The 12,606-nt window shown below is 44.7% G+C and overlaps 1 protein-coding gene across 1 annotated transcript; it reads left to right on the forward strand.

The window, feature by feature from the left end:
- The first annotated feature begins 314 nt into the window (after positions 1 to 314).
- Positions 315 to 12,569, forward strand: IGFBP7 (insulin like growth factor binding protein 7). The gene is made up of 4 exons (XM_032763440.2): positions 315 to 424; positions 7,595 to 7,711; positions 10,447 to 10,573; positions 12,522 to 12,569. Exons 1-4 carry the CDS (start codon positions 389 to 391, stop codon positions 12,539 to 12,541), a joined length of 300 nt encoding a protein of 99 aa, XP_032619331.1. The 5' UTR covers positions 315 to 388; the 3' UTR covers positions 12,542 to 12,569.
- Positions 12,570 to 12,606: the final 37 nt, after the last annotated feature.

The following is a 12,606-nucleotide window of genomic DNA, read 5'->3' on the forward strand; positions in this document are numbered from 1 at the left end:
CGATTTTGATTCTTAGAAGCAGCTGAACCATTTTGGCTGAAATTTTCCAGACTAATTCAGCCTGAGGCAGACACGCAGTCTGGAAAATTTCAGCTCAAACAGTTCAAATTTGGCAAAGTCATAAGCAACTGAAAACAGTCTTACAGTGGGAAGTGTTGGGCAACCTTAATTGGGTGGAGCTACCAAACCTGCTTATAATAGTATTAGAGATCCTGGCACTGAACAACTACTGAATGTAACTGGGTACAAACAAGAAGCAGGGAACCAGACATCAAGTTGGAGTCACCTGTTTTAAAGGATTTCTCTCTTTTCAGGGCCTTCCATTGTGACTCCCCCTAAGGAAATCTCGAATGTCACTGGAGCAAAGATTTACCTGAGTTGTGAAGTCATGGGCATTCCAACCCCAGTGCTCACTTGGAACAAGGTCAGTGGCACGGGATCTGTTTTTCATGGGTAGTGTGGATTATGCCATGTCTATTTACTATAGTACAATATTCTTCACCTCTTGGGGGAGATGGCGGAGGAGCAGAGAGAACTGGAGAAAGGCAATTTACAGCAAGCTCTGTACTGCTTTTAAAGCGGCAAGAAAGAAGGGCAGTCCCATTTGTGCAAGGATGAGAAAAGTACTGAATGTGTTACCAAATCCAGCACCACCTGTGAACTGCAGCACTTTCAAAAGAATAGCTAAGACTGTTAGACAGCAATTGCAAGACAAAAGCTACAGCAAACCCACCAGCAGAAGAACTTGTTTACAGTGAGTTTCTCTGGTCAATCCCAAAAAAAAAGAGAACATCTTTATTTCCCATTTCCACTCCCCAATCTGGATGTATTTAATTCTTCCCTTTGCCCCCAAAAACAGTATTTATTTTCTTTTGCACTTTTGTTTATGCTGATAAGAGAAACACAATTATGCTTTGCCATATTAAAGACTGGTATTAAGAGTAGCTAAAGAATGCTTCCCAATGATGTGTTTTCTGCTTATACATGCCTGTGGCTTTGAAAACTCTGGCCTTGTATGCCCAGGTCAGAGTCATAGTAATCCTGCAGTGTTTTTCTTGGAATGGCAATATACAAAAACCTGTAGGAGAACACTTTAACCTCCCTGGCCACACAATAGCAGATTTAAAGGTAGCCATCCTGCAGCAAAAAAACTTTAGGACCAGACTCCAAAGAGAAACTGCTGAACTTCAGTTCATCTGCAAATTTGACTCCATCAGCTCAGGATTAAACAAAGACTGTGAATGGCTAGCCAACTACAAAAGCAGTTTCTCCTCCCTTGGTTTTCACACCTCAACTGCTAGAAGAGGGTGTCATCCTCCCTGATTGAACTGACCTTGTTATCTCCAGACTGATTCTGGCCTGCATATTTATACCTCCCTCTGGAAATTTCCATCACATGTGTCTGATGAAGTGGGTATTCACCCATGAAAACTTATGCTCCAATATGTCTGTTAGTCTATAAGGTGCCACAACACTCTTTGTTGCTTTTTGTTTTGTTAGCCTTGAGGTGTTGCTGCTCCTGGGCTGTGTGGTTAGATAACGCTGGTGGCCTGGGTTTGTTTTTTACTCTTAGTTCGTAGCAAGGAAGGTGCACAGTCATCTTCAGCTCCAGAAACTGCATTGGGATTTGGCACTGGGGCCTCATAGAAGCCTGAAGCCCAAAGCAAGGCAGGTTCCATACATTCACTTGTGTGCCTCCCACTTTGCTGCCTCTTTGGAAGTGATAGGATAGAGAGAAGACTTTGATTTGGTGTTAAATTTCAAACAGTGTGTGCAGATTAAAATTTAAAAATAGTGCCATTGTGCAGACTCCATCACTTTTCAAGTTTTCTCAAACCCACAGGTTCGTGGGACCTCTGATGGTTTATAGCCCTTTACAATCAATTTAAAGAATGTATATTTAAAACATCTTAAGGGAAATTGTTCAAATAGTGACTCACCTAAATAATAGGGCCAACTACAGACATTTCCTGGTGACATAGGAGACCTTGTTGTTTGTAAGTGAAATCAGCTGTGGTGTATGTTGTCAGACAGATCTTCAGTGGACTTTTAAAGCTCCACAACTAGTTGTGTGCTCCAGTGTCTCCAATTAAAGTCTGGTTGGGCTGGCTCCAGGCACCAGCTCAGCAAGCCGGTGCTTGGGGCGGCAATTCGGCAGCGGGTCCCTCTAAGAGGGAAAGACCTGCTGCTGAATTGCTGCTGAAGAAGAAAGTGCTGTGGTGGAGCAGGCACTGATCATGATTGTGGCATTTTGGGTTTGTTTTTGGCTGCTTGGGGTGACAAAAACCTGGAGCTGGCCCTGAGAAATGACAACCTCCTCTTGCAGGAAACTGAACAAGCTAGTCACCAGCACTTTCAGGAACTTTTAATTAATAATAATAATTGGAGATATACCAACAATCTCCTAGAACTGGAAGGGACCTTGAAAGGTCATTGAGTCCAGCCCCCTGCCTTTGCTACCAGGACCAAGTACTGATTTTGCCCTAGATCCATAAATGGCTCCCTCAAGGATTGAACTCACAACCCTGGGTTGAACAAGCCAATGCTCAAACCACTGAGCTATCCCCCCAGCACTGCATGGGAGGAGTGTGCAGGAAGGGAAGAATTAAGCTGCTCTTTTCTGTAAACAAAATAATCGTGGAAAGGACTAATATTTACCAAATGAACTGTAGAACGTTGTATGGTACATTGCCAGGTGCAGCTTGTTCACACCATTAGCTTCATTGCTGATTAACGAGGCAGATCTTTTGTTATCTCCTCCCTCAGCACCAAAAAGGCTGAAAAAACACAAACTACACATTAACAAAGAGGTGTGGTTTTCTGCTTCCAGGCAACATTTCTATCCAGGAGCCTCTCAGCTAAGCTGGTCATAGTGTGGCATTGCACTGTGCATAAGTGTCTAGAAGCTTCACAGTAACAAGCCTTTTTTGCCAGTCTTGCCCATGGCCATTTGGAAAACATTGGTTTTAGGGCAGCAGATGCTCAGGTTTGGTTTTCTTTATGCACCATTCTCCTTGGGAGAGTTACATGCCATGGGCCCTACCCTGGTAACAGTGTGTGCAGTGCTAGTTTCCCACTGCTCCAGAACCCAAAGGCCAAGTTTTTTCAAAGGGCTCAACACCCAGAAGCTTCCACTGAGGATAGAGAATCCAGCCGCACACTCCAAACTATCACTGAGGACAATGGGAGCTGCTAGGTGCTGAACACTTTGAAACTCTGGCCTGTTGGACTGTAGGTGCTACTGAAAAACAGACAGCAGCCACCATGGACAGCCCAGGGAACTACCTTTTCCCATCTTTATACAAGTACTTGCACCATTTCAGGCATTTAGGACAGGATCTTCCAAAAAGTGCTAAGCGCTGGCCTAACTCTGCTCCCATTGTAGTCTGTGGCTGTTTTACCACTGTCTTCAGTGGGAACAGAGTTAGGGGCAATGCTAAGTGCCAGAAAGTTGCCTGTGGAACCTGCCTTGGTTTGGGCTTCAGGCTCCTGTGAGGTCCCAGTTGCCTAATAAGTCTACACTACAGGGTTAGGTCAATTTAGCCATGTTAGGTTGATTTAAAAATGACTGCGTCCACACAACCAACCGCGTTCCATCGACCTAAAGGGCTCTTAAAATCAACTTCTGTACTCCTCCCTGACAAGGGGAGTAGCGCTAAAATCGACTTTGCTGGGTCGAATTTGGGGTAGTGCAGACGCAAATCAACGGTATTGGCCTCCGGGAGCTATCCCAGAGTGCTCCATTGTGACCGCTCTGGACAGCACTTTGAATTCCGATGCACTAGCCAGGTACACAGGAAAAGCCCTGGGAACTTTTGAATTTCATTTCCTGTTTGGTCAGCGTGGCAAATTCAGCAGCACAGGTGACCATGTGGTACCCTCAGAATCGTAGAGTGTAGACTGTTTCTACGCTCCCCTATCATCTCCATCCCTGAGGTTATCGCAGATTAGAAGGCGAAGAAAACACACTTGCAATGACATGTTTTCCGAGCTCATGCAGTCCTCCTGCACTGATAGGGCATAGCTTAATGCATAGAGGCATTCAGTGGCAGAGGCCAGGAAAAAATTAAGTGAGTGCGAAGAGCGGAGGCAGGATATGATGCTGAGGCTAATGGGGGAGCAAACGGACATGATGAAGCATGTGTTGGAGCTGCAGGAAAACCAAGAGCGCAGACCCCCACTGCATCCACTGTATAACCGCCTCCCCGCCTCCCCATATATTCCATAGGCTTCTCACCCAGCTGCCCAAGAACGCAGGAGGAGGCTCTAGGCACCCAGCCACTCCACTCCAGAGGATGGCTCAAGCAACAGAAGACTGTCATTCAAGCAGTTTGATTTGAGGTGTGGCAACAATAAAGAATGTGGCCTTGTCCTTCCCTCTTCCCGCACCCCACCCGGGCTACCTTGTCCGTTATCTAATTTTTTTTTTAATTATTAAAGAAAGAATGCATGGTTTTAAAACAATAGCTACTTTATTTTGAAGGGGGGAGGATGGCTGGCTTAGAGGGAATTAAAATCAACAAAGAGGGCAGGTTTGTATCAAGGAGAAACACACACAGCAGTCACACTGAAGCCTGGCCAGTCATGAAACTGGTTTTCAAAGCCTCTCTGATGCGCAGTGCGCCTAGCTGTGCTCTTCTAACCGCCCTGGAGTCTGGCTGCTCATATTCTGACACCAGGCGATTTGCCTCAACCTTCCACCCCGCCATAAACGTCTCTCCCTTACTCTCACAGATATTATGGAGCACATACCAAGCAGCAATAACAGTGGGAATGTTGGTTGTGCTGAGGTCTGACCAACAGCACCAGCGAGCTTTTAAACGTCCAAAGGCACATTCTACCACCATTCTTCACTTGCTCAGCCTATAGCTGAACTGCTCCTTACTACTGTCCAGGCTTCATGAACGGATCCCCCGAGCAGGAGAGCAGAGTTGCAGCAGAAGCAGTGGACGAGGATGGTTAACAGTCCAACTGCACCATCTGCTGCCAGCAGCACCCAGGAGGACCAGAACAGATCCCCTGAGCTCGTCGCTGGGGAGCAGGAGAGCAGAGTTGCAGGAGAGCAGAGTTGCAGCGGAAGCAGTGGAACCATACACCATGCCCTGGAGTTTGCTAGGAGCCAGGCAGGGAAGATGTTCCCAGAACCCCCAGCCAAGTTACATGTCCGACGAGGACAGTTAGCAGTCTTACTACACTGTCTGCTGTGAAGGGAAGGAGCTGCTGCTGTGTAGCAATGCCAGCTGATGCAGGTGCATCTGTGTTGAATGCTTGGAGGTCCGGGTAGGGCAAGGTACCTCGGCCAAGGCAAAAGAGCAAGAGTCCTGGAGCTGTTACACGTGTCAACCACAGAAGTGCTGTGGGGTGTTACAGTGCTGACCGGACTGGAATGTATGGCTGCAAGACTTCTTCACCAGCAACAAAGGACAGGAATATGATGCATCTAAAATCTGAAAAGACCCGCACGTTTCCCAGAGTCACTACCCTTGATAACAGAATGTCAATGATTGCATTGGCTACTTGGATCACAGCAGCTCCCACAGCAGACTTGCCCACAACAGCAGAGGTGACAATGAGCTGAACGGGCTCCATGCTTGCCGTGCTATGGCTTCTGCACGGGTAACCCAGGAAAAAAAGCGCAAAATGATTGTCTGACATTGCTTTCACGGAGGGAGAGGTGACTGATGACATGTACCCCAAACCACCCGCAACAATGTTTTTTCCCCATCAGGTATTGGGAGCTTAACCCAGAACTCCAGTGGGCAGCAGAGACTGCAGGAACTGGGGGATAGCTATCCACAGTGCACTGCTCCGTAGGTTGATGCTAGCCACGGTAGTGAGGACACACATCACCGACTTAATGTACTTAGTGGGGACATACACACAGGGGGATAGCTCAGTGGTTTGAGTGTTGACCTGCTAAACTCAGGGTTGTAAGTTCAATCTTTGAGGGGGCCATTTACAGATTTGGGGATTGGTCCTGCTTTGAGCAAGGGGTTAGACTAGATGACCTCCTGAGGTCCCTTTCCAACCCCAAAATCTATGACTGTATAAAATCAGCCTAATTTTGTAGTGTAGACATACCCTAAGCTAGAAAGTTGTACAGCATTAACCACTATAGACTCCCTCACTGGTAGGGATGCAGTTATACTGGTATAGAGGTGCTTTAACAGGTATAGCCATGCATCCACACTATGGCTTTTACTGGTAAAAAATCACACCCTTACTCAAGCTAGTTACACCAGTAAAACTTTCACATGTAGTCTGCAGGCCACAGTCTGTCATAGGCCAGGCCTGCATATAGATTCTGTACCATTGTAACTGTCAGTTAGAGGTGCGATTTTTTTGTTTTATCAGTAGTGTTATACCAGTACAAACCTCCCCATCAGGATGCAGATACTGGTATAGCTCATTCTCTTTCCCTATAAGAATAGCCATAGTAGTAGCAATCTCTTTAATTCAATGTAACCACACCAACTGTACAGGCCTAGTTAAACCCAGACAGCTTTTGCGTGTAGACAAGGCTTTACGGGTTTGGGGGCTTAGGTATTGTAGGTACAGGAATTCCCTCACTTAAAGTCATCCCAGTTAACGTTGTTTCGATGTTAAGTTGCCGATCAGTTAGGGAACATGCTTATTTAAAGTTGTGCAATGCTCCCTTCTAACGTCCTTGGGCAGCCGCCTGTTTTGTCCACTGCTTGCAGGAAGAGCAGCCCGTTGCAGCTAGCTGGTGGGTGGTTGGAACCAGGGTGGACCAGGAGCCCCCTATCAATCAGCTCTCCACTCCCCTAAGTTCCCTGTGCAGCAGCTGTCCCTCCCCCCACTGCCATGTGCTGCTCCTGCCCTCTGCCTTGGAGCTGCTCCCAGAGACCCCTGCTTGCTGTACAGGGGGAGGGGGGAAAAGAGGGGGCTAATGTCAGGGTGTCTCCCCCTGCTCCTGCACCCCACTTACCCCATCTTCCATAGAACAGTGGGGGACACATGACAGAGGGAGGGAGCTTCTAGGCAGTAGCTGCTGTCTCAGGTCTCAGCAAGCTGATTTAATTAACAAGAAAGTGTACTTAAGCCTGGCGTCAGCTACTTAAAGGGGAAATGCGCATTTTTTCTCACACTCACGGTGTATGTCTGTCTGCCCTCCCTGCTTTCCTGCTGCCTTGTAAAGTGCTGTGAGAGTTAACCCTTAAGGGCTCAGTCAATTGCTAGTTCATTTAGCAGTAAGACATTTCTTAAGAAATATCCCACCCGCTGACTCCTCCACCTGAACCAAGCTTCATAATCGTCATCACTGTGTGCCAGTATTAAATTGTTTGTTTAAAACTATACTCTCTGTGTGTGTGTGTGTGTATATATATATACACATATATATAGAGGGAGAGAGAGAGAAAATATAGTCTTTTGTCTGGTGAAAAAAATGTCCCTGGAACCTAACCCCTTCATTTATATTAATTCTTACGGGGAAATTGGATTCACTGACATCATTTCGCTTAAAGTCGCATTTTTCAGGAACATAACTACAACGTTAAGTGAGAAGCTCCTGTATTTACAATGGCAATCTCCTCAGACTACTGACAACTTGACTCTTAATATTCCTGCTCAGATAATAAGGGGACAATATGGTGTCCAAAGGCTGGAGCTCCTGCCTGGAGACCGTGACAACTTGGCTATCCAGACCCGTGGCGGTCCTGAGAAACATGAAGTGACTGGCTGGGTATTGGTAAGTTATTTGTGCACATTCACATACAATTCTGATAAGTTATCCAAGTTTCTATGCATAATACTGGGAAATTACAATGGAGTAGGTGCAGTATTTTTCTTGGTGTTGAAAATAAGAGTCCATGTGCATTTGAAGTTAAAAAGCATTGACGTGTGACAAGGAGTAAGATTAAATGCATTCAGTTGGCCCAGTTCTTTGCTTTTATCTTTTGTAGTTATTGACGCTCATGCAAAATGTGCGTGAAAACAATGAGGAAGAGCAAGATGTTCAAAAGCTTTCAGGAATAGGACCCGACTGAAATGACAGACCACCTCTCCTTCTGCACTGTCTGTAAAATACTGTGATCAACAGGTGCAGCACAACAGATTGCTAGCACTGGAGACCAGTTATCTTTGGTGAAGGTCACATGGGAGTAGAACTCTCCACAGATCAGGGCACTACTGTCCTACCTTTTGTAGAGCATAGTGCAAGACTGAGTGCTACACTAGACTCCCTCTCCACAGAGACAGAGTTACTCTCATAACTTCATATGGGCCCCACAAACCCAAGCTAGAATCAGCCTGGCCTCCCTGAAGCATTTATATTTTGTACCTGTCTTGCTGAGGCACTTTTTCCAATCAAGTCTGTACAGCTCAAGAGACTGTTCCCTATAGTTACAAGCTTGACCAGATGAGATGCCCTCCTCAAAGAACTCTGACCTGCCAGATATACATTTACTTAAGAGGAAAGAGGTAGAGACCTTTACTTCCACTTGATTCCATGTCCTGTAGCTCAGACTGAGGATTGCTACATGAACATGGAAGGACTGGTCTGTCCTGGAGTTCACAGAAAACCCTTGGTCTTAGCATTTCGGACCTGTGTCCTCAAGGAATGTGAACTCTCAAGAATCTGCATCCCAGACATTTAAAACTTGAAGTTAAACAGTTGGTTTTTTAAAAAACTGTTCTCAGATATCAGAGTAGCAGCCATGTTAGTCTGTATCCGCACAAAGAACAGGAGTACCTGTGGCACCTTAGAGACTTAACAAATTTATTTGAGAATAAGCTTTTGTGGCCTACAGCCCACTTCTTCGGATGCATGGAATGGAACATATATTGAGGAGATATATATACATATACAGAGAACATGAAAAGGTGAGAGTTGCCCTACTGGTTTTCCTACTGGTTTTTGAGTGTTATGATTCCTGATGTCAGACTTGTGTCCAATAATGTACATTGGCCAAACCGGACATTCTCTACGCAAAAGAATTAATGGACACAAGTCTGACATCAGGAATCATAACATTCAAAAACCAGTAGGAGAACACTTCAACCTTTCTGGTCATTCAACGACAGACCTGCGGGTGGCAATTTTGCAACAGAAAAGCTTCAAAAACAGACCCCAACCAGAAACTGCTGAGCTGGAATTGATATGCAAACTAGGTTTAAATAGGGACTGCGAATGGCTGAGCCATTACAAATATTGACTCTCTCCCCTTGTAAGTATTCTCATACTTCTTATCAAACTGTCTGTACTGGGCTATCTTGATTATCACTTCAAAAGTGGTTTGGTTTTTTTTCCTTACTTAATTGGCCTCTTAAGAGTTAGTAGGGCAACTCTCACCTTTTCATGCTCTCTGTATGTGTATATATATCTCCTCAATATATGTTCCATTCCATGCATCTGAAGAAGTGGGCTGTAGCCCACGAAAGCTTATTCTCAAATAAATTTGTTAGTCTCTAAAGTGCCACAAGTACTCCTGTTCTTTTTGTTCTCAGATAGGGAGTTACTCAAGTGAGTGTGTGACAACTGGAGCAGCATCCTAGGACCTGAGCTGTAATGCATGGAAATGGATTGGAGAGGGGAAAGAGCAGCAGCAGCAGGGAAGCCAGCAGAGAGGATGGCACAATAGGTCAGGGATGACAGATTTGCTTTGCAAGTAGATAAAGCTTTGGAAATAACAGACCACACTGTGCAATCTCTTCAGCTGCCAAATGAGGTGGTGGCTGGGGAATAGAACTCAAAGGCATTAGCTTACACTGTACGCCAAGACAGAGGTGGAAGCTTGGGCAGAGAAAGCTTCGGAGCAGGGCAAATATGCTACTGAGCCAACAGAAATATGATGAAGCACCTTCCTGGAGAGGAGTATTAGGGCTACCACTTTTTCCTGCCGCCCTCTCCATGACAACAGGAAGTTCTAAAACATCAGACACAAACTTAAGCAAACACAAAAAAGGCTTGAAGTCTGGCAAATGCAAATCCTGATGTGGAAGACAGAGTGAAATTAGGAGTGGATTGATTCACTGAGCTCCAGGACAGGTACCAGAGTGCTTGTTGTAGTATAGTTGGATACTGCCACCTATCTGATTTGGGAATCAGGGCAAACCACTACTGACCAAGTCAGGCTGACTGAAGCCCTTCGACTCAGTTGAAAGAAGTCAGGATTGAGTTTTGTGCTCTTCTTTGCTAACAGGGAATAAATTCTCATTTTTAAAAGTTCAGTTTTTATGATGCAATTTTTTAAAACAAACTATTGCATGTCCAGAACAACATGAGCATTTTCCATACTGCTGGCCATGGGAACATTTTGGACATGTGCAGTCTCCAACTATTAGTTCCCACTCGATCAGTTACCTGTATTGAGTCTGTTACTAGTTCTATTGTTTACTGCTATTATACAACCCAACAGTAACACAAAGGAACTTGAGAACAAATCCTCTGTAGTAAACAAGGATACATGCTGCTTGTTTTCACAGATATCTCCTTTGAGTAAAGAAGATGCTGGAGAGTACGAGTGTCATGCATCAAACTCCAAAGGAGAGGCTACAGCCTCTGCCCGTATTACTGTTGTCAATGCCTTACATGAAATACCCATAACTAAAGGTAGGTAATATGTGAAAAGTTTTAACAGTTATATATGTGCAAAGATTTTTTTTAAAATGGGGTTTATGCCCTCTAGTTGTTTAGGACATAAGAGAACAACCTGAAAAGTTGCATTTAAAACTGTTAGCTGTAGCTTGCTGATATTTCTAATGTCAAAGCCAGTCTTTCTGGTGAAGCACTCTTGGAGGTCTCTAGTGCAAGAGCTCACAAATAGCTGAGAATTGGGTTGTTGCATCTTTATTAAAGACATGCTTTTTCCAAAATGTGTTAGGTATAGGAGGTTAGCTAGGTAAAAGTTAAAACATCTGACTAAAAATCCCATCTGTTCCAAATAGCTCAGTTTTCAGGCTCTGATGGTGAATTCATTGGTTCTCCAGCCACCATGTTATCTGAAAAGACCTGAATTTCAAATTGTATAAAAGGCTTTAAAAACGCTTCCAAAAATGGCAGGACTATTTTGCCAATATATGTAGTCCTAATAGCCTTGATCATCCATCCTAGCAACCTTTAGCAAAAGGCATAACTTAATTATGTTAGTGTCCAACTTGACCCAGTTGATAGTGGGAATCATTTTATACTCTTGCTTTACTGCTGGACAATATTTGATTTTTAAACACATCTTCCAGCTATTCAGATGTGTCATTTAAAAGAGCAGAAGTCTAGAACCTAAATGAATGGATTACATACATTAACCTATAAATGTGTGTGATAAATATAAAGGGGCTTGGTTTTGGCCATATTATACCTCTTTTTAAAAATCCATTATCATAAATGCAGGGGATAAATGCATCCAATGATTTAGCTTTTTAAAGGACAACTGAAAACTGTTCAAAAGCAGGTCAGGGAAGTGATGGGCTTTTGCTGTTTGTTAATAGCAATGCTAGTACTAGACTGCAGCGTGGTACAGGCTTGACAGAATGCCATAGCCACAAAGATACATATGAGCAGATATAAAAGTGTGCCACAAATTATTGCAGCTCCTTCTCACCTTTAGGAAACGGCAAGAAAAGTGTTGATGCAACAGAAATTAATTTCCACTGCAGCAAAAAGTTTGACACATACTTTAGCTAAGCAATAAGTGAAGGTGCAGACGGTCTATAAAAGGAGTGTACCTCAGGGCTGTTAAACGGGCATTGTGATAGGGCGACCCTGCTATGCATGACAGTTGTGTCAAGCCTGGTTCCCTTTTGCTCACCCAAAGGTACACTGTCTGAGCTCAATTTATTCATCTACACCGGTGCCATAGTTCCTCAAAAGCCTGGTTGTAAAGCAGTAAAAATACATGGTATGTTTTTCCATTCCCCTCACCCATCCAAGAGTCTCCATCAGCACTGTGTTCTGTTCCTTATGCCTCCATTCAGGACCTCACTCTCTAGATGTCTCTGCCTGAGTGACCAGTCCTCCCACAGCGCTTCATGGAGAGGGTTCTCCCTCAAACAGTGATGGAGTCCCAGTCCTCCCTGCCTACCCCTCCTGCTTCCCTACACCAAGCTGAATCTCCCCCTTTTTTCTAGAGGCCACTGCCCAAGCCCTCTGCTCATTAGGAGTTCTTGCTTTGGTCAGTCCCAGCTGTCACTTCTGGGGCTCCTGAAGCTCTTGTCCAAGCAGCAAGCCAGCTCTGACTTGCTGTCTGACTGTCTCAGGCAGTGACAGCCATGAAGTCATCAGATGGCATCTTAGATGCATCAGTAATAAGTACAGTCTAAATGTCTGTGTAGTTACCCAACTACTGACAATGGACACGTTCCAGTGACCTTAGTGAAAGGTCCCAGTTACATTGCCCTAAGCTATCCAGTTCCCTCAGAAGACAGAAAAAGAGGAAAGGTCTGATTGACTTAAATGTGGATAATGAAGAACAAACAGAAAATTCACTTCATTCATATTCAGGTATCTGGAGTGTTACCCTCTGGTAATATGAACCCTCATCCCGTTTTGTTTTTTTCGCCAGATGATGGGACAGAGCTGTGATGTGAGGACTCAGTACTTAAAGTAGGATTCTGGAAAGCTGCAGCCACTGACTTCTCGGCTAGAGC

This window comes from Chelonoidis abingdonii, chromosome 5 (assembly GCF_003597395.2).
Source record: "Chelonoidis abingdonii isolate Lonesome George chromosome 5, CheloAbing_2.0, whole genome shotgun sequence".
Lineage (NCBI taxonomy): Eukaryota > Metazoa > Chordata > Testudines > Testudinidae > Chelonoidis > Chelonoidis abingdonii.

Coding starts and splice junctions, on each gene's coding strand:
- IGFBP7 (XM_032763440.2), top strand. CDS start 389: ATGGGCATTCCAACCCCAGTGCTCACTTGGAACAAG. Junction 7,712..10,446: donor AAGTGACTGGCTGGGTATTG/GTAAGTTATTTG, acceptor TTGTTTTCACAG/ATATCTCCTTTGAGTAAAGA. Junction 10,574..12,521: donor TGAAATACCCATAACTAAAG/GTAGGTAATATG, acceptor TTTTTTCGCCAG/ATGATGGGACAGAGCTGTGA.